Below are 25,760 nucleotides of genomic sequence, written 5' to 3' on the forward strand. Positions count from 1 at the left end.
GTGTCATTTTAGCAGTCTCTAGTAGTTGTTGCCTCTACTCATTATTACCTCAACTTACCTGCCTGGAGAGGGGCAGTCACTTGCTCTGTCTGCATCCTAAAATGCTCTTCAGAACTGGACAGACTTTATTCTAACCGAATTCATTATTCCTTTGTAAGGCCTCCTCCTATGTTTTGTCATTTGTGCATGACAGATTACTTGTCAGTCTGAGGATCTGACTGGTTGTGCCAGAGGTTCTCCTGCCCTTCTCCAGCCTCAGGAGGGTTCATCTTTAGCAAACCATTAAAAAGTGCAATGGCAAGGCAGACAGGCCACAAGAGAAAGTGGAAGTAAAAAGGGTCTTCTGAGAGGAGATGCAGAGACAGGTGCAGTGTGAAAAGTGTGAAAGGGTAATTCAAGACAACGACCTTGTGCTTCACCTCAGTTTTTTATAGGATCTGGAGCACACTGATGTAGCCTCAAACAGTGTCTCTGCTTTTTCACTACCCCAGAGCACAGAAAATAATTACTGGCCCATGGAATACAGTGTACCCTACAACTGTATGGCTCAGCTATGTTTTGAGGGGTTTGGCTTTATTGGTTACTGAATAACAGTAACAGAACATAAGTCTTGGACTAACATTTATCCCCAAGACTCTGTTCCTGTGATTTCCTGTCTGCAAATCCTCCTGCTGCGTCCAACTACCGTCATACTCTCACCTATAAACCCAGATGACTTAACTATAGGATCACTGAACCCAAAGGAACCTCTTGTCTTTCCAGGTGTTGCAACTGAATGTACCTGATGTTCACATCAGCCATTTTACTTGTTACATTTTTGGGCATTTTTCTGATCTTCACATCTGTCTTGTGACATCCATTTTAAGCAACACCAAGTTGATATGTAGTGAGACAAATGGTGGCTGTTCTTCTGATGCTCCTATGGCAGTATATGCTGCATAATCGTCCCAAGAAGTTTGGCCATGCATCTTGTTTATTTAAATACATCTAAGAGTAGGGTAAAGCTCTCCCTATTAAGCAGCCGCAGATGATAAATGCTAAAGTGGCAAAATGCTGCTAAAGTGAATAAGTCTGTGGCCAAATGTCTCCAAACACATGGTAAAGTCAAGATCGTGTCTCCACTGACTGATGTGTTTTTCTTACCAGGTACTGGCAAAGATCCTGCGGCTGTTTCAGCGTATCCCGCCTCTTGATCAAAACCAAAAGCTTGCTATGGCCTATACATTCTGCAGAAGTCCTCCCAACCATTCCATAAATCTTTATATTTTTTCACAGGCAGATGGTTTACATTTTCCGTTTCTGTTATATCTGCATTTGGCATAAAGTATTTTATCTCACAGTGACTTCAGTTGAAAAATAAACATTCATCCATTATACCATGTTTCTTCAGTTGAGAAAGACTCTCCAAAATGCTCCTTAAGCTTATTACCTTTGCCTTAGAAATCTCAGGACTATACAAACATCTTTTACGTGAAGTATTCATTGTAGGCTCTGTAACAGCATACAATAATTTAAGAATCAATGATGATTTATGGGGATTCCTACAGCGCTTCCCAGTCAAAGATCTCAAAGGTAGAGGATAGTTTTTTTCTTGACTTTTCTGGGCTCAGGAGAAATAGAAATATTGATGCAGCTGAGAAAAGGGTGGTTCAGTTCCTTTCCCATCTGCTCCTCTGAGAATGCTTTCTTGGTTATATGTTATTATAACTGACAAGGGTCTTGTTCAGCCAAAGCTGCCTAGCAGAAGTGGGTGTAGCCCCCATGCAAGTCATTCATTCATTAATTCAATAGAGTATAAACATGAAATTTAGGAGGAAAAGTCATGTCACTTCTGCTAATTTGGCTTTATCCTATTATTGATAAGAATTCAGTTTTGTTACACTAACCCAGGGTTTGTCCTGGGTCAACAGCCCTTGGATGTCTACATTTTAACTGGGAAGAGTACCATGCCTTGTGGGCACTCAGAAAATGACAATGTACAGGCACTGACAACATTTACATGGACTTTAGAGAAGCAAATAATTAATTAAATATTAGTGGGAAGTGCACAATCAACACTTCATCATTGCTTCCCTTCTTCCTCTCTCTAATTTTCCCCTTTTAAGGGATATGGAGGTTTCATATTCTTCCCCATGATGCTCAAAGGCCATAACTTTGTCTCAGCACAGAAGGGGTGAACAGCTGCATGGGGGCAGCAATAAATAGTCAAGACTGAAGGAGGACAGGAAACTTTAAGCCAGTGCTGTCACTGGAGATGTGTAAGATGAAACTGCACCCTCCTTGATACTACAGAGCCAAAGATTTGCTAACATACCAAAAGTCACATGGTGACATTCTTGCCTGTAAATATCACATCCCCAAAAAGCACAGAGCTGGATGAAGCAATAAATCCAATTGGTGAAAAATTCCAGCATTTCTACATATTTGTCATTTCACTTTAGTTGAAGTGTTTTTGCTGAACTTTAAATTATTTGTTTCAGATTTAGATGTTTGTAGATGTTATTATTCCTCACTTTTATAGTATTTATTTTGAAGTTGTCATTTTGTTATGTATCTGTTCATAATTGTTATTAGAATTACTGTAGGTATTTTGGTATAAAGTATATTAAATTTTAGTCAGTAAATTAATTAAGGAGGCTGGGAAATTATATTCAGGTATTTCATTCTTCACTGTTTCATAACTGACATTAAAAAAGGTAATACAAAGAAAATATCTATATAAAATTAAAATGTGAATGATTTTAAACACACTTCAAAATAATTTTGAAGTTATACAGTCAAATACTTTAAAATGTTTTACTTCATAGTAACTCAGAGTGTCATGTTGATATTTTTCACAGAAACTGGTGATTCCTGTTTGCTGTTGAATACATACACATATTCTACCACTGCTATGCAGCAAGATTTGCCTCGGTAGGTGTGCTAACTAGCAGCTGTAACTATGAATTGCTGTTTACGGCTGACAAGAGTGAGCATGTCTTCTCAGTTTTGAAAAGTAATCAAAGAAATGCTAATATACAAATAAATAAAGGACAGAAGAAAAAGCTGCAGTATCAGCATGCCAGATGCAAGCCCTTAGTCGTATTTTGCTATTTACAGCCTGTATCACTGATCTATTTTGTACTCACCCATTTTTCTGGAACCCAGCATGTTCTCCACTTGAACAGCTTTTCTTCACTTCACCAGATGCTCCCAGTGGATCGCATGGTCAAGATCTGATCCCTGAGGCTATCGCAGGGGGTGGTCCTTTCTGTTTGCTTGGTTAGCTCTATGTGTACATTATCTGATACTGCAGTCATTTGGCTATGGTAGTCAATTTTACACAAAAGAAAAAATGTAAGATACTTTTGGAAGCAATCACGAAGACTTTCTAAGTTAACTAGAAAGGAATGTGTCTACATGAAATTTTTAGTATAAAAGATGTAACATTAGACCTTTACTAATGTCCATTTTGGTTTTGAAGCAACACTTTTCCTACACATATTGAAACACATAATGTAAATAAGTGAGCAGATGTTCAGAATTTACTTTATTTATTTATTTATCTATCTATCCATCTATCTATCTATCTATCTATCTATCTATCTATTTATTTATTTTACCCTTCCTGTTGGAAATCTGTTGTTCCCATTCTCTGATTGTTTGGAGCATTCTTGGAATTCTTTTTTTAAACCTAAAATTTCCAGAAATGTCTTGCTGCTTGTCTGCCTCTTTCAATGCAATTGCAAACAAAAGTGCTTTTCTGACAGTGTTGACAAAGAAGAATAAGAGAATCTTCACATCTATGTAATCAGCGGTGTATGTTCTTGTTCAATGTTTTTATTTTAAATAATCAAGCGTGTGCAAAAAATGTGACATTTTGTAAAGGTATACTGAGATCTATTTCAGGATCAGCCGGAAGAAAAATAGTAGTGGAAATATAGCAGTGCAATACTAAGCTTTTAGAAAGGAGTTCTCAGTAATTTATGCTGTCTCAATTGGCAATACCTATGACATTCCTTGATTAGAGATATATGGACACTTTCCCTTTACCTGTAAAATTCATACTCCTCAGTGCCTTCATCTCATACTTCTTTCCAATGTGTCAGTCAGTTCCCAACACAGTACCTCTGTCCTCTTCTGCTCATTTCAGGAAAGCTTCTTTGTTTGGCACAACAGTCATGCCAATGGCAAATGTTACGGCAAACCACTATGCCAACCACACCAAGTAACCTCAGACTCCTGAATGTGAGGTGTTTGTGTGTGATTAGATACCATTTCTGTGGCAGGTTTGACAGTAGATGAGGCAGTTGGCTCATTATGATTCTTGAGTCCTGCTGCTTGCTTCATTATTTCACAACTGCTAGTTAGATATTTGGATGATAAACATTTTCAGTTCCTTTTTCAGTACTGGATATGTAAGCAACACTCTAATGAAAGTTTAGGCAAGGAAAACTGATGGCTGTGCAAATATAAGATGTCTCCCAGATGAACTTTAATGTTGGCCCTATCTTCCCTATGCTGTGGGGTTCTGTGGTAGCGGGGAACCTGTCTTATACAACTGTCTCTGATGACAGGAAGGGATACAGCATGGCAACAGAGACAGCAATAAACAATAAACACAATTGTTGGGCAACAGTCAGCTTGCTTGCAGTTCCAGAAGGCCAGTAATAATGTTAAAATGAAATCACCATTTCCCATGGTGAAGTTGTTAGCTCTTGCCTATTATGGTCACACCACTTTCTTCAGAGGTGACACAATGAATTTGGGGAGAGTACTGAGATAATTCTGGGGATACAGTTCAAGCTTCATTTGTCACATGAGTGAAGAAGAAGTCTGATTAAGCAGTATTAAAAAAGTGGCATGCTGGCAGGGTTTGGCTCACTTGCCTTTTTTTAAAATACCATTGTTTTAACTAAACTTTGAAAATATTCCCAATCTGAAAAATAAAAACCATCAAGTGAATATATGCAATTGTTATGTGGAGAGATAGAGTCGTGAGTAGTTGCATTTGGTCCAACAAGTTTGTCTGGGGTATTTCCCCTAATATTCTTTTGAAAAATTGCTAATTGTCTGAGAAGATTGATCCCATAGTGTACAGAATGTGAACAGATGGAAGTAAGGTAACTGAGAATGGAGTAAAACACTGTAACTTGGTGTGCATTATCATTCAAACAGGATTATTTAAGGGAAACTTAATTACTAAAGGGAAAGAAAGTGACATATCAGAAGAGGTAGCTCCTAAAGGGGTAATGGAAAGGGTAGGATGAGGGGAGATCTTTCTTTGGAAGGTGTACTGTCCACTGTGCTCTGTGTTGCTTTTCCCATTTGACAACATCTTTCTGGCCCAGAGAAGCAGTGGTTAAATACTGTACACCCATATAATGCCATATTAATTGCACTTCCGTCTGTACTTGTTTCCTGACTAGTCTGCACCCACTTGGTATCTTATGACAGCATTGTTCAGGGATTACAAATCCAGAAACTTGTGGAAAGAACTCAGTTGATATGAGGTCTGTGTTTTGCCCTTTATGCTTCCCAAATCCAAATGAAGACAAGATGTTAGGGTTCAACACTTGAGATTTTCATGTCTTTCAAAATGAGATTGGAAAGATTACTCTAAAGGGTTGGGTTCTAATGTACTCTTGATTGTAAACAACTTCAAGAAAGAAAATACATCTCTAACAACAAAAATATGGAAAGGGGAATAAGGATGAAGGAGAATAGAGCCAGACTGGGCAGAAGGGTCAAAGGTTGCACTTGGGGTTATTAATATTCTGAAAAGTCAACAATCCTGGGAGTTCAAAAACATCTGCACTGGCTAGTCCATGTTGCATGATGCCAGTAAACAAACCTAGAGAAAAGAAACGGGAGTTTTTCAGATCATGGCTCGTGGGTCAGGTTTTCATTATGCTTCAGTTCCACCTATGAGCTTTGGGAATCCCAAAAATCTCCTCATACAAACACAGAGCAAGTGGTGCCTTTGAAGAGTTTGTAATGAGCTGTCAAGCTAAACAAGTTCTCAGGGCCTAAGCCATGGGTTAGCAACATGCTGAAGTGAGCAGAGAAAAAAGAGTGGAGGACAAAAGTGATGAATAAAACACAAGGTGATTACTTTTGACCAGTGCTTTTTCATCCTTTACAGAATAAATACTGTTCTTGCATATCAGTATAGAACAGAAATTTATCTCATGGAGTAAATGGGATACATATATCTTACTGAATAGAAGACAAGAAGGGTAATACTCTTTGTTCAATGTAGATAAGATGTCTCAGCCTTTGCCTCTGCAATGTTCAGTGGAAATGTTTGCTCAATATGCTTTTATGCCATCGGTGCAAAATAGGGGTGTCCTGACCACATGATGTGGGTCATCTTTACTTTGAAATATGTTATCTCCGGTTTGATGAAGATGCAGAAAAAACAATCAGAGTATCAGCAAAATATGAGTGGTGTTACTCTACACAGTGATCTCAAAAAAAATGCTGCAGTAGAAGGCCAGTGTTGATGTCACTTTTTTCCATTTCTGAAATTACTTTGTTGCCTTCCATAATTCATGCCAAAATCATTCTGTGTTTCTATACTTTCGCTTTCCTTGATACTCACTACTCTGCATTTTGAAATGTCTTGATGTATGGAAAAACACCCTATCAAGGCTCAAGATAGCCATAAACTCAAGATGTTGTTGAGATGGGAAGCCATGTACTCCCTATGCTGAGATTCATCTTTGCCTATCAGCCACAACTGTTGATACACAAAAGCTGTTGCTGTGAAGTGTCTGTTTATAATCTCCAAGATGCCATTAACTAAAGTAGAGTATGAAACAGTAGCCACCTGAAAGGGAAAGAGAATGCTTTGTTATAATACAGAAACAAAATTTTCAGAGTTCAGATTCTATTGGCACAGGCACTATTTTGAGAAGATGATGAGGGAAGACGTAATGCAACGAGGGACTGAGGGAATATTAAATGAGTAAATGGATTTAGGGAGTGCTTGAAAGGGATAATCAAAACCAGAAGGGTTTGATACTTCAGAAAAGGAAACACTATAGACCATAGACTGTTCATCCTGGACATCAATTGGAGTGTCCATAAAATGGGTGTGGGGCTGGTAATAAAAAATGAGCTTGCTTGAAAAGCTTCCCATGAGGCCCCTAGAACAAAAGTTGTTTTAAAATTCCTTTTTTAAAGTGAGCTCATGATTATCCTGATATAGTTATGTAGGACATCTGCTTGGGCTTTGAGGTTTATCTCTTCCCCTGGGTCAGCTTCAGGGGGTAGGTTACAGACCTTGTGGGATCTAGGTTTTAAGTTCAGGTTTAAATTGCAGTTGTGATTGGAGGGTTACTTCATTCCCACCAGGAGTGATGCCAGGGAAGAAAATAAGATCCATTCATAATGTTAGGGGCAGGAACTGAATGTGTGTGCTTGTGCTCAATTGTTGTCCATTATTGTTCTTATTCAAGAGCCCTTTCTTTTGCCACAGCACTGGACCCTTCCCTGGAAAGGCCTTTGTCTACTTTATTCATTTTGCCATGTACTTCTCTAGATCTAAGCATTAGAGTGGTGCTTTTGAGACCCATTACAGTGATGCTTTTTCCCCAAACAGAAGGAAATACATGATCTGTGCAGTCATCTCTCCTGAACCAGGTGTGACTGATGTTAGGCTAAGAGTGCTGTGTGATGCTAGCAATAAATCCTTGAAAAAGAGGAAGATCTAGTGGCAGGTGTTTAAAGATGGACTTGACACTTTAGCCAGGATGATACCAGAGCAGCAAAGGTTGTATAGTGAACCAAAGAGGTCCTTCAAGATATAAGTGAAAATGGTTTGAGACATCTGTGGGGAAAGTGCTTTAACGACTGAAGTTCATCAAAAATACACCACATTTTCCTCTTCAAGTAGCTGAGTGGATTATACCATTTCCCAGAAGTCACTGGCTGACAGTTTACAACATAATACTGGCATGTGAAGTAGATAAGCCATAAGAGAAGGGCAGGTGGCTTACCCACTTTGTCATGGAACAGCTTCTTGTTCTACCTGCTGAATCCAAGAATGCAATTTTCTGAAACCTGCCTGACTGTCTCACTGTGTGAGGCTCAGTCACCACAGCAGATCATCCCAAAGGCCTGCCAGGTGGTGGGGTGGGAAGAATCCTGGGGCCACCCTTCTTCTGAGTGGCCGGCACTACAAAACCGCGCTCTTCCCCAATGTCAGCATCAAGCTCCCCATAGCCTGAAGCTTTGAATGTTTTCCCAGAACATACTTGCTTTTTCCTTGGTATTTCTTTTGGTTTATGTGCTTGCTAGGCTTCCCTCTCTTGCCTTGCAGCTAGATTTGCTAATTTCAAAGTGAAGAGTGTGGCTAGCAGCCCATTTCTGGACTTTACTGACATCATTCTTTCTGTTTTCAGAACAAACTAATAACATATGTTGCATACACCCAAATTTTCTCAGGCTGAACTTGCTTTAATATATATATATATGGGGTTTTTTGTTGGTTTTTTTTTTTTGGTTTGGTGTTTTTTTTTTTGAGCGGGGATTTAGAGAGAATGGGGACTTTGCTTCTGTCACCCCTGCAGCAGACATAAAGAGTTTTGGATCCTCCTTTTTGTGACATTTCTCTCTGCCTCTCATAGAGATTAGATAATTTGGTGCTGTAGATTGATTATAAATGGCACAAGTTCCATGTCTTGACTTTCTAGTACACCTGTAGCATTCCTGCAGCTCGACTTAATCAATCAGAAACTATCCCCTGAATAAACTAGTGATACAGCCTGCTGCCTTCTAAGCCTTGTGGCTTCCTACCATTACTCCTCACCTTGTAATCAGCTGGGAGTTGTTTTCTCACTGATGATATCACCATCTCCATCTCCCTCAGGAGGGCATCCTGCCTGTCTTCTCCTGACACCATTCTGGTATCATCTCAGGAACCACCACAGCACACTTAGGAATCGGTGGCATGGATCAGTGCACAGTCCCAGCTCTGCAAAAGCGAAAGATCAGAAATATTTCTCCAACTCTCTTATTGTCACTGATCTATCCTTAGAGGCATTGACTGTATCAGTAGTCCTGGAAGAAGCTCTGGCTTTTGCCACTGTAGTTTTTGAAACACAGACAAATGCACAGAGTTATTTTTTAATTTATTAATAGTAGGAGCCCTTCAGAGGCTGATCCATATCCTTTGTTATGATCTTTCCTGTACCAAAGACAGAGTCTAGTAGCCACCAGCTTTATTGTTTTACACACATTACTTGTAGGTGAAAACTTCATTCCTATCCTATTGTGAGTAAGGACGTCTCATTTCTGTATCCTATTCTGTGTCACATTCTCTGTAGGAAAATGATTCATACAACAGCACAGGGTACATCTTCTCCCCAGGACTATCCATACAAAAGATTTATGAATTGCATTTTGCAATTCATGCATTTTGAAACACTTCCATGACTTCTGTCACATACAGGTGTTCTTGTGCCATGTGGCATGCCACCCAGTACTGAGATTTGCCAAAAATATTGAAACTACTTGCTGGCCAATCATACAGCCTTCAGCAGAGATCTTCCTCTGTTTTGTCTGAATGGATCAGAGTGTTCAAAGGTCAGATAATATCAGTTTTAGGGTTCACAAGAGCAAACCTGCTAAGTAGGAACAGAGAACTGCAATAGGATTGCAGGCTGCACCAAGACAAGAATGGTAAACAGGCACAGTGCTCCGACATCAAGAACAGCACACTAAAGGGTTAAACTGGAGATCTGTTTTAGTCCATTTATAATTTAGGCTCAAGCCTTAGTATGTTTCCATGAAAGATGTGCCAGAAAGATGTCCTGGAAAACAGGCTCTCTATAGTCTGTAGAGATGCACAGAGCTCTGGCCAATTTGACCACAAGTTGGCATGTAGCCACATTCTGCAGTGAAACACAGGTTTGTTGGACTGATAAAGATGCAGGGAGTGTTTTGTGAACTTCTTCAATAAGTGTGTCTTGCAAAATACAACATCCAGATTCTGGGGATAAAGACTACCTATAAGCTTTAAAGCTGTTGAAGTCTTGGATGTTTAGTTCTCCAACAGCATGTGAATTCACACCAGTAATTTTCAGGTGTTTTGTAGTAGTCTGACAGGTTTAATTAAGATTTTAATAGGAAAAACAAACAAATGAAGAAACAAACAAAACCAACAATGATAACAAAACCTGTGACAAAGAAATTTCCCTGATTTCTCAATAATTTTTTGAAAACATGGCACCTTACAAAATGTAGCAAACATCTTGGTTTATAAGCTAAGAAGACTTTAAGATTTAGAAACAGTATCTCAGTACCTGAAACATTTTTTTTTTATGATGATGAGATGATTATGAGGAGCCAACGGTGCTTGCTGTAGATGTGCAATAATAATGCTCTGTTGCAGAGCTAATTCACAGCACAGAAAAAGCACGCAGTTTCCTATGACATTGGTGCAAGAAAGGTTAATTTGAGATATACAGATAAGATGGCCCAAAAGGAGTGGATCCATAGATCAAAGCAGTTGGTACAAAGGACCCAGTCCTCAAAGCCTATGTATTTCCAGGAAGTCAGCTTCAGATTAGCAGTGGTGTCCTGGACCTCTCTCTTCTCATGTCCTGGACTGAATGCCCCTTAATGGCTGAAGTGCATGAGACCACTTTCAAAAGTCCTGACGAAGAGTGAGTGTTGCTCACCTTTCTGGACAGCTGGGCTGGCTGGCACTTGACTAGTGTGGATAAAGAGGTCATTTCCAGCAGGAACAGCCATCTCTCTTGCTTCTGCTATCCTCCTTGTAGTAACAAGAGAGCAAGCCGGACACTCCAGGGTTCTGCTTGTTTCCCTCTCAGCTCCCTATGCAGCTCTAGGGCTGAATAGGCTTCATGAAGCATTTCCTGTACTCAGCTGTTGCAATCTTAAGCTTGCATACCATCCAATAGCCCTAATTGCAACAAAAGCAGATTAAATAAGAGAAGACACATGTGTCCTTGGTCCATCTCCATCAGGCCATCTCCATGGGTGAGAAATAGTTTCCAGTATCTCAATACGTCAGTTGTTCAAACTTCAACTTGCTATCCCTCCTAGAGAGCTGATCCATCTCAGCATGACTAGCACTCAGGGGACAAATACCACACTCCTGGTTCAGTTCAGCGAAGCTGCCAGAAAAATACCAAGCATTTGAAAGCTTGTAAAACACTTAATAAAAAAGGCCAGAAACTTTGAAAAATGCCAAAATTCATCATTTTAAGCAATATCAATCTACTGACATTTAATGCCATTTAAAAAAAATCCACTTGCAAGTTATTCCTTGTCAGATGTTCGCTCACTTTCATACAGCCTCAACAGGCACAACCTCGAACATGTCTGCATATTTGGAGAAAAGCTGATATATATTTAAGTTGGTTTTAAGTGAAAAAAACATTAAACTTCCCTAAAGAAAAAGTTAAATGCCATCTGGAAAAAGTTTTACATGCTGCAAATGATATATGCATTCATTCATTCTTTCCTATTAAATCCTTTTTTTTTTTCTTTTTTTCAAAATTTCATTCCAATTAAGAGGGCATTGTTACATTTTGTTCTTGCTAAGCAAACTGGCAAAAATGTTATACACTCCTTTCCCACATGTACATCCTCCATTGCAAAACTTAGTTTATCAGTCCTATTGATTGCCTGCCACGTCTTAGAAGCCAACTGGTAGAATTACCAGCTACACAAAAAAATTACTGATAAAAGTGCTGCCTACTTAACTCCAGCTGTGGTGTAATTTTCATTTCCTGCTCATATTCTGAATAATGGTTTTCACATCTGCTGTGGTTACTTCTTGGTTACTTCCCATACCATTCTATGGATCTCCTCCTGTTCCCTGGAGATGCTTTCCTGACTCTCCCATCCAAAGTGGTGGCTTTCCCAAGTATCGTACCTTCAAACAGGGCTGCAGACCTCTCTTGTTCCTTTGAGCACCCTGAATTATTTGAATGGAGTCTTCCCCAGCTCTGAGCATGACTCTCCTCACTGAACACATTGATCATTTTGTTAACACCTAGTTTTATGTTTCTTGACTACCCCATTTTACTCATACCATTTGGGGATTACTCTGCTGTCCTTCACAGGCAGAAGTACCCAAAAAAATAACTTAGGTTTGCTCCAGTTGCCGTCCTTTCTCCACTGGTGAAAATTGTTGCTGCTACCCACGGTTTACTGTGTAGATCCAGATCATTGCACTGGTACATAGCTCCATAGAGAGAGGAACTGGTAAAAAGTTCAGAGCTGATTCTTTGAATGAGAATAGAACTTACAAACAAATTTATGCATCATTTGGTTTTCTGCAAGACAGAGGATTATCAGTGGGCTGTCCATTTTAAACTCTAATGAAAATTATTAATTAAAGCACTTCCACTACAGTATCAGACATCATTACCAGTAATAGCAACATTTCAAACATGCTTTTCTACATACAATTTTTTAATTAGATGCACGACTCCCTATGGTGAAAGCATATAATACTCCCGTGCTTGGTCAAATGTGACCGTTTTAAATTGCAAGTCTTTTCCACATTGCCTTTCTGTACCAGCCTGTACTGACCAGTTAAGACAATCTTGTTGATATAAATACAGATCCATGCTCAGTTGCTAGTATGTCAGCCTGTAAATCTTATGTCCACTGACAGATCTACACAGGCAATGTATAAAATCCCTTGTTCATGTAAGTTTAATTCCAAATACTTGGTAACTAGTATCACCTGTGTTGATTTTAATGTTGAAGACACATACTCCATGAAGGATGACATAAAGCATTCATCCTGAGCCTACAGGAAAGATGAGGACTTCTTTGACATGTCCAGTAAGAAATCATGGTCCGCAGCTGCTCATGCTTGGCTTATGTGTATATTATGTGTATTATTTGCATCTATGCTATGTATCTTCACCTCTTGCTCACCTTTCTTACTTCAAATGGCTGGGAAATCTGAAATATCCACTAAATCAAGCCTTCAGAGCGAGACTGAAGGTCTGCAACTTCAGCATCTCCTATGGAATAGCTCTTGCCAAAGATCCTTCCAGGTATTACAACATTTGCAGCTCTAATGTGTTACTGGCTCTGTTAGAGAAGGAGAATAAATGAAGCAGAGCAAGTTACAGTGCATAAAATGAACAGACCAAGTTTAAAAAAATTATGGATTTAATGGATGTAGGTGGTACCTATGGATCCCTCATGTCTAGAAGGAGCACTGTTCTGACTTCATAAATACAGAAAAAATCATGCACCTCCCCAAAACCTGAAGAGGAAACAAGATCTATGATTCTGTTAAAAATACAGTTTCAGGAGTGCTGATCACTCCCAAATCCCACTGCTGGAATTGCCATATATGCCATCACTCAGAACTTCTCAAATTAGGTTGAACAAATCAGTAATAATGTGATTCAGGGGATCATCTTTCAGTCTAACAATTACTTCACATTGCTTAAATGCATGATTACCCTTTTAATTTGCACTCGGTATCTATAATTTGTGATGATATCACAATATTTCTTATGAAAACAGTTATTTTAACCTGAAAATCTTGATGAACTGTAAGGATGGGTCATTGTAATATTTTGGTAATTGAAATTTCATGACAAATTTCCTGACCAGCTGCCACATGAAGTGTTGTTTACCTTATTGCACTTTAACAGATAGTAGATCCCATGCTGTCATAGGTGACGTTTTCTGTTGTTTAAAATACAGTGGACATTTACAGGACTTTGAAGAGCTAGTGAGCATGCACAAATCCCTTCATCTGCAACAAAACAGCAAAGTTTGTCAGATGCCTTGTCCTTCACCGTGACACACCGTGTCCTTCACGGTGACAGAGCTGCCTGACTTCTTCTATGACAGGTGATTTGTTTCTACTTTCAGATGTGTACTAGAGGCTTCTGCTGACTTAAATACAAGCCTCCTGTTCCCATCCAAGGTCAGGATTTGGGCTGAGCTGTGACATGCTATGGCCAGACTGCCTGTCCTGGCCAAGGACCTCCTGCAGCTTCAGCTTCAGAAACTCATCATTCAGACAACTCTGCAAATAAGTTCAGCAGGATGGTGAACTGTGGTATTTGCAACAGAAGCTACTCACACATTTTGTATGGCATGCAAAGGATTTTCTCATTTCGAACATATGTTTGTGTTCCCACCAGGAGGGGAATCCACACTTGTGGGCTGGTAAAAGACTTCAGCCATCACTTGCTTTATAAGGTGACTGTTAACAGTAATTTGGAAGCAAAAAGTAGGTTAAGAACACTTCTTAAAATATTGATTTTAAGTTGCAGCTATTGTGGTTTTATTATGTGTTAATTTGGGAAGGGAGTAGGTTTGAATACTCCACTGCAAACAAGAGAAGATGAACTATGTTTTATGCATATGAACTGTAAAATGTAAAACATATCCCGCACCATTAAGAAGGGCAACCTTCCCATGGGGTTTGCACTACTTACAGGCTTATACTGAGCAGTTTTGCTTGTTTTCACACATGTGAAATGAAATGCCTCACAGTTTTGATTTTGTCTGTGCCTTGTTTTGATGGGGTGAGTGGACGTGTGTGGTTTTATATGTTGAGGCTTTATAAAAACATTTGGAAAGCAGGGCATTGAAATCCTCCATAATTTTCTTCAATGTCTGGGCTCGTACCTTAGACACACAGGTGTACTTCTGTGATTTCTTCTTCCTTCAGCTCCTTCTTTGCAGTGCTGTCTTTTCTTCCCTGATCTTTCTGGGAGCTTTTGATCATTCATCTTACCCAGTTCCCATAGCGCATCAGCACTCCTACGGGATGGAGCAACTCTGTGGACTGGCACAACAAACTTCTTCCCAAATTTACAGTGAAAATAAGAGAGAAAAGATACTTTCCTGAACATTTGAAAACATTTTCTGTGAAATCTTGCAAGTGACATGCAGCAGGTCATACAGCAGTTAGTTCAGGACTGTTGTGTGGCTGCAGATCCAGCAACCTTCAAGAAGTTTGTTGGAGATTGTTGTGAAGTCTTAGTGTGACAGCAATATAATGGATGCTGCAAAGCATGCTAGGAGTAAAAAGAGAAGCCACTGATGTGCAAGACAGAGTAAAGCTATGTGAGGCATATGCAAGGACAGAAGGGTGAAAAATACAGAGGCCTGAATCAGAGAAACAGAAACAGGTCTTAGTGCATGGGTGGCCAAACTGGGGTAAATAAGGACAAAATGAGAAAAGAAGCACAGAAACAGAAACATAACAGTCAAACTGTGTGAAAGAAAAAAGCAGAAGATAGGCCAGTGCCAGAAGACAGCGTGTTGGGAAGCTAATGGGTAATAGCAGCAGATGGGGCAGATGAGGTGAGAAGAGTGGGAAAGCCTGCAAGCAGCAGGACAGGCTGGCAGAGGAGTTTCCCTCCATCCCTTAAGCAGCAGGAAAAAAACAGGTTATAGTCTTCTGCTGGAACCAGAATCTTTCTTTGTTCAGTGGCTCAGAACTATTCCCTAAACCTGTTGCAGCCAGACCTGCTGTGCCCAGCATGAGGAAAGCATTAGCTGTATTCTGCAGAGGACCACTGAAAGGGTATCTCTCTCAATTAACAAATAAATTAGCAGGAAGGGCAACCTTTTGTGTTTGGTAATTTACTTCAGCCATTTTAGCTTTAACTTTGGTGACAAAACGTACTGTAATACCTAATCCACTGCCTCAATTTTGCAAACAGAGCTCTTTGGTATTGAGGGTAGCTGTTGTGCAAACTACAAGCCCAAGGGAATTGACTTGAGTTCAAACCAGTGTGGTGGGGGGATGGAAGTAATTTTAAAAAGCAAGCGGAAAACCTGCATGTAACCCAGATTAAAAGATGTCTGAGGCAATGGCACACAGGGCTGCTGTTCCTGGCTACTGCTCCTGTCAATTCATAGCTCACTGTGATTTAAAAGAGGAGCTGCAACTGAGCAAAACCAACAGGCAGGTTTTATAAGGTGACAAAGGTTTAATTTTGCAATCTCACTGGCAATACGGCCTCAACTTGGCAAATCCTTTAAGTACGTGTTTAACTAGGAACACAGGATTAATCCTGTTGATTGTAAGGAGGTTACCTATGCATGTAGAGTATGGTGGTTATAGCCTCAACTGAACTACACAGAAAAGTATGGCTTTAAATGAGGATGATTTACCAGAAACCCACTTCGGTCATGGGCTTTTTTATGTACCAAAGATCTTTCAGACTTGATGTCCTTCTCCCAAATCTTTTGGCATGTAGGCTTCCCTCAAGAGCTGATCAGCTCTACCTACAACATTTCACACTTCAAGCAGTGAAACCCCATTCTCTCATAATTTCCCTTGCCATTCCTCAGGGTGGTGTTTGTTTGGTTTTGTTGTTTTTGTTGGTGGTGGTGTGAGTTGGCATTTTGTTTTGGGTGTTTGTGGTGTTTTGGTTTGGTTTGGGTATTTTACAGTCAGCACTCCCTCCAGTGCCCGAGGAGCCCCCAGCTTTCAGCAGCGCCAAGCCACCATCCTGTGCCCGGCCTTGGCCTGGCCTTGCTGGTAGTGGCCCGTGCCATCCTATGTATGCAACACCATCTGTCCGTGCCGTGCTGTCTGTCCGGCTAGCGACACTATCGTTTATCCTCGGGGGTCCTCGGGCACAGACCCCATCCAGCATCATCGCTCACGCCTGCGACCGGCTGCACTCCCCGGAGCCGCTGCTCAGCCGCCTGCCGCCGTATCCTCCCTGCAGGCTGCTTGCTCAAGCAGACGGGAAAGGGGCAGCTCGCGGGCCGTCCCCGGCTGAGACTGCTCCTTCGTCGCCCCTCAGTCTCTTCTTGCCGCGCCCCACTCCCCGCGAAGGGGCCGGGGATCCGTGGGCTGCCCCCTCCCGCCGGAGCAGGCCTCCCGGGAGCTCTTTCTCTGCTGGGGCGGGGGGAAACCCCTCTCCCCTAGCCCAGCCCGGCCCGGAGCGGCGCGTCCCGCCCTCAGACGCGCTCGCTCCCCACGCCGCCGCCCCCGTAAGTACCGGGCGGCGCGGCCCGTCGGGCGGCGCAGAGCGGCGGGGATGGGTCCCCGCGGCGGCCGCGGGCTGTACGTGGGGCGGAGGGCCGCCGCCCTGCTGGCCGCGCTGCTGCTGGCGCTGCTGGCCGCGCTGTTGGCGCTCGCCGCCCTCTACGGGCGCTGCCGGCAGGAGGCGCCGAAGCCGCCGACCCCCTCGCCCGCAGCCCCCGGCTTCGCCGCCCCGCCGGGACCCGCTGCCGTGGACGGCTCCGGCCGCCGCCTGCCTCGCCAGCTCCTGCCGCTCCATTACGACCTGGAGCTGTGGCCGCGGGTGCGGCCCGGCCAGGCGGGGCCCTTCACCTTCAGCGGGCAGGTGAACATCACGGTGCGCTGCCGGCAGGACACGGACACGGTGGTGCTGCACAGCTCCGGGCTGCGGAGCCGCAGGGCCGACGTGCGCGGTCCCTTGCCCGGGACGGGCACCGCCGTGGAGGTGGCGGAGCTGCGGCAGGAGGTGGCGGGCGAGCTGGCGGTCCTGGAGTTGCGCGGCCGGCTGCGGGCCGGGCACCGTTACGTACTGCAGCTGGGCTTCGAGGGCAGGCTGGAGGAGGACCTCGACGGGCTCTTCCTCACCCGCTACACCGACCAGGGACGGAGCAGGTAGGCGGCGGCGGCCGCCCCGGGGACCCGGCGCTCCTCCGCCGACGGTACTGGAGGTCCCCCGGCCCGCGGCGGGGTCACCCGCGGCGTGGAGGCATCGGACGCAGCTGCTGCGTCTCCGCAGACAGTATTTCAGGTGGTACCAGGGCTGGACGAAGCTTGCAGGAACAGCTTGTTGCCTGGGGTGGCAGGAGAGATGATGGATGGCTGCTTTGCACGGTGAGGCTGTCCCGGGCGGGATCAGCTGCTTTGCACAGTCTGCATCCTTTCCCCAGCTGTGCATCACAGGCTGTCAGAAATTCAGGTTAGTGCTCCATGATGGTCGGTTTTCTCTCCAGAGAGCACCAGCTAGGTTGCCTTGGCTTTCCTTCAGCCACTTACTTGATCCACGCCATCAGCTCATGATGGCTTGCAAAGACCATGCTGAGATGGTTTGCAAAGACCTCTTCATTTGTGGAGGCTGGTGAGGAGCTGCTGCTCTGGAGTTTGTCTGGGAGGGCTTCCTGAAGGTCTGTAAAACACGGATCTGCCTTTGGCAGAGGAAAGAGTCTATCTCAACTGGTCAAATGACGTTTTCTCTACAATTTCAAGTCTTTCTATCTGTGCCTTTGACAGGCAGCAAGGGATCAGACGATACCCATGTCCAGTACCTGGCAGCCACAGTCTGGCTCAGTCTTCATCCTGGCCTCACACATGTCTGTGTAGCACGGGCAGCTCCTTACCTCCTCTGCCTGCATCTGTGGGGAGCACACAACATTTTAAATATGTTTTTGGGTATGAGTTTAAAGATGTTAACCCCATGCAGTTTCAGAGGTATGGTGGAGTGGAATGGTTGGGAGCTTTGTACAGCTAGACTTTGTAGGTGCTATTGCACATGAAGTTGTTAGGCTGCCATCAACCAATGATTTCCCTAGTGAGTGATATTAGGATGCTTTCATTTTTATTTTATTTTGAACTGCAAAATCTGTATTGGAGTAGTGTGAGCTTAACAAGCAGCTGATCATCTAAAACCTGTTTTCACTCTCAATGATTGCTTTTTTTCTTTTTTTTCTTTTTTTTCTTTTCTTTTTTCTTTAACTGGAAATCTTCTCATGTTGAATTACATTATAAACTTACGGATGTGAAACTTGCTGAAGAAAAGTGATCAGTGATCAGTGAAGAAAAGTGAATCAGATTATGATTCAAATAGTTCCAGCAGAAGATAAGTTTCTCAAAATAGGTGTTTAAAGGAGAGGCAGATAAATTGTTTATTTGAAAGTTAATCCACTTTTAACAACTAATATATAGTGAATTGCTGAGGATTGACAATCAGTAAGTCAGCAGGAAAACTAAAGTTAAAATTCATGTGTTCTTGGCTTCCAGCCTATCGATGAGTCCACTAAAATGAACTGTATCTTGGCAGTTCATAGACTTCTTGATGAAGCAGGTAATATTCAGTTACCCACAAGATCCTTACATGCAAGTCCCTGTATGAGCAGCACTAATAAGAAACCACAAAATAAACTTAATAGTTTTTATTGAAATGGAGGAGGACTGTGTGGTTTTTCTGCAACAATGAGTTGGCTTTTCAGCTGCCAGCTCTTGTGTAAATCTTTACCAATACCACTGTCTGCCACATCTGGAAAATGTAACTTATGCAGACTTTTTTTTAAATTTTTTTTTCCTTTTTAAGAGAAAAGAGATAAATTGGTTAGCCTTAGAGAAAAAGGCAGTATGGTAATAAGTATTTTTAGGAAATATATGAAGTTTTTCTTCAGTTGCTCTTTCTTCATTCACTGATTATCATTCACAGGATTATTTGTGCAACTTTTGAATTAAGGAAAATCTAGAACACTTTGCTCAATTTACATAATTAAAAAAAAATCCACCTAAGAAAGAAAAGAACAAGCACTTAATTACTTAGTATTGTATCAGTGTGCTTTCTGATGCTGTATTGATTCAATCAAGTCCTATCTAAGAAACACTGAATTAGACTATGACATTTTTTGTTTCAGACTGTAAAATTTAGAGGATCTGAAAAAAAAAAAAAGCTGTTGTCAGCTCTGCTGCCACAGTAGAAAATAAGAAAAAAATGTTTTTAAATCATGAAAATAATGTGTATAGTTCTAGTTCCAATTGTTTAAAGGGTTTATGACAATTTTGTTCCATTTCATTCTTAGCTCATCATGAAGCACTAATGAAATATAAGACTGCAGTCTGGTTAAAGAGATGCCAACGCAGTTCAGACACTGAAATAAATCAAAGGAAATCCACTGATTGTGGATTGTATTGTTTTGGTTACTTGTTCCTTCCCACATTCCTAATATTCTTGAATGGATTCTGCATATCTTTTCTGTTTTAAAAAGGCTTTTGCTGAATCGAGAGTATACAACAGTATCTTGTTATTTTTTTTCCTTGACTAAGAACTAAACTATTGGTTTACCAGCCATTTCTTAATATGATGGGGTCCGGTTACAGTGAAGGGGTTTTGCCTTCTTTTTTTTTGGAGGGGATATATTATATTTCAAGGGATATAGTCTGTATAGCTCTAACAAACTGCTAATGATGAAGAAATTGTCTTCTAATGGATTATATAGATCAGGAGTGATTTAAAAACATTGAATGTGCTTCAGCTGTCAGTACAAAGCCTGTTACTATTCTGCGAGGAAACCACTGTCTCCAGCAGACTGTCCTGTAGTAGTTTTAAAGTGGCTTGTACCTGGATCCAGCAGAACTTTGAGGTCTGATTTCTGCATTGGCTTCTAACTTCAGTGTGAAACTTAAACCACCAGCTGTAACAGGCTATGTGCTGTTTATCTGTGGTCATGAAGACTCCTGTATTTCTCCTATGCACTACAAGTCTTTGTGGATTTTGTAGCCTGTGCTTGTGCAACCACTGAAGACGTCTTGTTTCAGAAGAGTTTAAGCACAGAGGGGGAAGCTTTTGGTAGACAGCTAGATCCTAAAGAGAAGCAAAGTCCCTGAAATGTTTGTTCGCTCTGAGCTTTGGCGCTGGCTTTTTTCTTTGTCAGGTATCTGCATTGCTCTTGGCAGGCTGGCAGAATTAGCTAGTTGACATGAAGTATTGTTCCCTGTCCTCTCCAAGTCGGAGCTGGAGCACACTGGCAAGGTGGTATGGAAGGCTGTTCCCAGAGACAGCTATTTTGAGAAAGTGCTGGCCTCACCTCTGTGGAAAACTGGATAAACCAAAGCCCAAACTTCACTGAATTTCCAATATGGGAAGTGTTTGTTACCAGTTTCGTCATTGATGACTGCATATGTTTTTACTGTTGTTGACTAGTTGTACTACCCACCTGATGTGTTCTTACACATAAAAGAAAACTCTGCAAAATGGAAGGACTCTTTATGGACTGCTCACAGCCCGTGTCTGCAGTGTTTGCAGGAGCAAAGAAAGTGAAAAAGGAGGATGCTCCCATCCATCCAGCACTAAGTATTTGAAGGCTTTCCTGTTGAAATGGGGAATCTGTGTTCTGCGTATAGCTGGGAGGGTCCATGCCAGGGTCTGAGTAGGCAGAATGGTACAGAAACCACCTTTGCTCTTCTTCTTCAGCAGCACTGGCTCAAGCATATAATACAATGCAGGATGCTTGTTGTAGCATTGTCCTGCATACAGGTCTTGCACTGCCATGAATGAGCTCATGTAGACTACTCCAGGATCCCCATGAAGTGTGCTGCAAAGTGCAGGCTGCATGCCACTGCTCATGTCAGTGTTTCAAAATCCTTCGAGAATTTTTCTTGGTAACCACTCTGCACATGCCCTATGGAACTTCCATAAAATACTTGACTGGATAGGGCTGGTATTAACAGGCATCCAAAAACATAATCACACTTTTTATACACTGCTTCTGCACCAATTACTGGAATGAGGGCAAGGGGATTAGAACAGCATTGATGCAGCTAATTGTGCCTCTGAGCAGAGGATCTGAAGTTCTTAGCTCTATTTTGCATGAATCTGTGGGTAAGACCATCAAAGGCAGTGAACAGAGATCAGAGCAAATAACTGGTATGGCATTTTTTTGCGTTGCATGTTAGTACTGAGCACTGGTCACCTGAAAAGAGGACTGAGTGTTGGGGATGGCTGATGCACAGAACAGGATTCTGGTCACTGTAAAACTCCCTTACTTTGAGCCACTTCAGGGTTTGTTTTATGGTTTAATTCTTATATATTTTTGAAGTGGAAGAAATCAGATATAAAAGATGTTAACACAAACCCCCATTATGCCATCAATATTACAAATAATATTATTTTAATAAGACATTTTTAGAAGAATAACCTTTTTTGCATCAACAGAAAACATTTCTTCTACAATGATGCTGGTTTTTAATCAGGTGAAACAGCGTCCACTGGGAAAAGAAAATTCTTCATATACTATATAGGACTCATTCTTCTTTTTCCTTTTCGTGTTTTTTAAACACTTGTGTAGTATAAATTGCCAAGATTTGGACTAAGAGATGCTATTATCTGTTTGTTTCTCATTATTTAGAAGTATTGTGGCTTTGATTTTTTTTCACCAGAGGAAGGAGGCATTACATGATACTTATGAAAAAAGAAAATGAAATCTAGGCACAAAACTGGAGGCTTAAGAAAGGAAATTATTTGTCTTCTTAGGCTTTTTCAAAAATTAATTTCCTTTTGGGTTAATTTTTTGTGATTGTATTGCAGTGTACCAAAAAGTTTGCTAGTACTTCGGTTCTTGCTAATTCCTTCACCTTTTTTAAAATAAAAAAAACAAGAAAAAAGCCCAAATAATGACTCATTCTGACAAATGAGATGAGGTAATGTGTGTTTGAAACACCACCTATTTGTGTAACATGCATGAAACATTCTCATTTGTGTTTTTTATTTGGAGACCTACTGAAAAATAACATTTAATCCATCCTCATATTTCTTTTTTATCATGATGCTTTTGCTGAATGCACGCTATTTTGTATTCTTGAACGAAAATTTCCTGTGGACAAATTTTCTTAGTATCTGCATCAGTTTCTGCTGGAACTGAGCCTCCTGAGACAGTAATTGCACTGGTGCAGGGGAATTTGGAGTTGCTTAGTGTCTCCTAGAACCAGCCTGTGACTGATTGTACAACTGAATGCACAAAAGCATACTTTACTGCTTGCGAAGAAGGAGATTGGAGTATTTTCAGTGATTGATTCCCTCAATGAAGTGGCCTGTCACTTTTGCTGCTCCTGTGCAGCCCTGGCAGAGAGTTAAGTCCCTTTCTGTCGTTGGACAGGATAAAGGAGGGGAGGAGGTAAAACTTCAGTCTCAGGTGGAGCTTCACTCAGGGAGGTGGCACAGCACACATTTGAATCTGCAGTGAATCAGATCCATAAAGAAAATCTGCCTACACTGACAGGCAAGAAGTTAAATACGTTGTGCTGCTCTCCCTCAAGCCATTCCTCATTTCAAAATAGATGTTGTGGTCCCAGTAGTCACTATGCATCTACCTGTGTTCAGCATGTTTTTTTAAAATGTCATAAGTTGTTATTGTACAGCATCAGATGTGTCTGTTCAATGCAAAATGTACTGTGTTTTGAAAGTACAGTACCTTTACACAGTTGTCCTGCTGATATTAACTCAGTTGTCCAGCATCAGCAATGAGGATGACATTGTGTAGATCAGCTGCTGATGCTTTCTGCACTGAGTTGATTAGGTCGGCTTTGAGCAGGGTTCAGTAGCACAGCTATTAAAATCACAACAGTCAAACATCTTTCAGAAGACAAGGAGTCCTGGAAGGCTGGCCTTCAGTGCTGGGTGGAAAGCATGGCTGACTTTTGTCAATGGAACCAGGAAGCTAGTGACTCTTTTCCTCAGGTTGAGCTGCACACGATGCAGTACATCTTCTGCAAAGTGATGTACATATCAATGGAAAGCTAAACTTTTCAGGTATGAGAAAAAGGGAATCTTAAAGCATACAACCGTAGGTTTTGGACATGGTTCAGTGCTACTGATCACAATCAGGCACAGTCACGCTGTGCTTTTATGGTAGAGCTGACACATTACATAGTGTTACTTAATGTACGGATACTGTCCTGATGGCTCCTGGCTAGTTTAGGATGTTCCCATGCCAAGTCTAAGCCTTTGTGAACCGGTATGAATACACCGTTAGGGAACACCCCAACTACAACTGGAAAATATTAGCTTGGGATAGTATCGAGGTTGCTGACACAAGAGATCATGGCATTTTTATATGCCCAGCTGCTGGCAGCTGCTTTGCTTACAGCTATGGAGCTTTGCATGCATCTTTTCTTTAATTCCCAATAATGATGTCCTAACGTGAACAGCTCAGATGTAAAGCTCTTCCTTGAAACTTTGTCCTTGGGTCAAGGTGATTTATCTTTTGATTCCGGCCAGTGCATGACAGAGATTTGCCCCAAGTGAAGCAAGGCTCCATAGTGTAAGGTAGAAAAATGTCCTCTTACAGGGCTTGCCAGTGCTGAGATGGACTGGTGCTGCTTTCACAGGAGTTCTTCTTTATGTGGTTTGATGGAAGTGTATATGTGTGTGTGGTCACCTGATGTTTATTACAATTTTTTATTAAAATGTAGTGTTAAAATAAGAGTGTGTGCATTGGAGAGAGAAATAGGTGTGCAGAGAGATTCTAATTACAAAATTAATGTTGAGCATTGTATCACTCTTGAGCACTGGTCTGCTGAGTGCAAAACTTTAATCAGCTCTGCCTTAATAAACAAACCAGAAGAGCTCAAATATTTTAAATATGATATTTGGAAAAGGTCTGTAAGGAAAACAAACAAACAAACAAATAAAAAATAAAAAAATAACCAACCAACCAAGAACCCAGTTTTAAAAGACTGCTTTTCTCTAGAGGCATCTAAGCTGAACAGTCTGTGGGCATGGGGCTTTAATCATGGTTTTAAATACTAACCAAACCTTTTCCAAATCTGCATATGATTCTTTTTTTTTTTTTCTGATTCGGTGTTTTTATGCATTATATATTGGTTTTGATCAGCTGTAGCATGCTGGATTAATCTTAACTTGTATTTTTAATACAGTATGCTGATTGCCTCCCAACTGGAACCAACATATGCTAGGACAGTTTATCCATGTTTTGATGAACCTGCCATGAAGGCCACATTTAATATCAGAATTGTTCATGACCCAAGCTATGTGGCTCTTTCCAACATGCCTGCTATTGGTAGGTAAACAACAAGTAGATTTATGGTTTTTTTTTTTTCCCCTTAAATTACTTTTTAAAAGGGTGTAATTTATCTGAACAGACTATATCAATAGTGTTCTGCTGTCTGTGCACTAATCACTTGAAGACGCACAGAAAATCTGCACCTATAAGCTTAAAAATTTGGAGATAGTTATTCATAATTAAAGCTTCTGATGGCAATAATTCCATAGTTTTGTCAGTTGTGATGTCCTCTACTCTGGCTGCTGGAGGCTGCAGAGGTTTGATTGCTGGAATTTACTGCTTCATCAGTGTGTCTGTTGTACTGTGTGACACCTTCTTAAAACAAAACATCAGCTCCAGTATGCAAAGCCTATAATTGCATTATTAAGGGATTCCTTTAATTCTAAGTAAATTTTAAGATGTATTTACAACATACAAAAAATTGTTTTACCAGGCAGAGACACTATAGCCTCCTGTGTAAATGCAGAATAAGAACGAGAGAACTGTAATGCTCTGGATATGCTCCTCCTGTCCCTTGCTGGGATCTCCTGTGGGATGCATGTGGGATATAAGATTCCAAAAAAATTCTGTGAATCAGTATTCCTACTGAAATCAATTGGATCTCTTGACTCCTTCTTAATGTCTTTTTTGTTTTTCTGCAGTTCAGTGCTATGAATTTTTATTTTTTGCCCAAATAATTTTTAGCCATAAAAAGGAAGGTTTATGGGTATTGCATGGAAACTAAGTAACTTGGGAGTTACAATAGATGAGATCTCTGTGAGTGTTGCTTGAAGTATTTTTTCCCCTGAGAATCATTATTTAGGAGGAAGGTATCTGATTAAGTAATTCTTGGGCACACATGACCTATATTTGAATCATAATAGCTCATACATTTTAGAGATACATAGCATGGGATAAGTTGTCCACAGTTTGCCCACATCCTATTATATATCTGACGCAGTTTGATATTCTTCCAAGACTTCAATTAAGAAGCTCGCAATTGAATTTTTGGTGTTTGGATGTAA

General features: G+C 41.2%; 1 protein-coding gene across 1 annotated transcript in view; it reads left to right on the forward strand.

The window, feature by feature from the left end:
* Positions 1-17,003: 17,003 nt before the first annotated feature.
* Positions 17,004-25,760, forward strand: part of LVRN (laeverin) — a gene marked incomplete at both ends in the record, with an annotated part of 39,985 nt that continues 31,228 nt past the window's right edge. The window contains 2 exons of the mRNA XM_080362649.1: positions 17,004-17,599; positions 24,611-24,753. Of these exons, the coding sequence (XP_080218775.1) occupies positions 17,004-17,599; positions 24,611-24,753 (739 nt within the window). The remainder of the gene's footprint in view (positions 17,600-24,610; positions 24,754-25,760) is intronic.

This window comes from Nesoenas mayeri (assembly GCF_963082525.1).
Source record: "Nesoenas mayeri genome assembly, chromosome: Z".
Lineage (NCBI taxonomy): Eukaryota > Metazoa > Chordata > Aves > Columbiformes > Columbidae > Nesoenas > Nesoenas mayeri.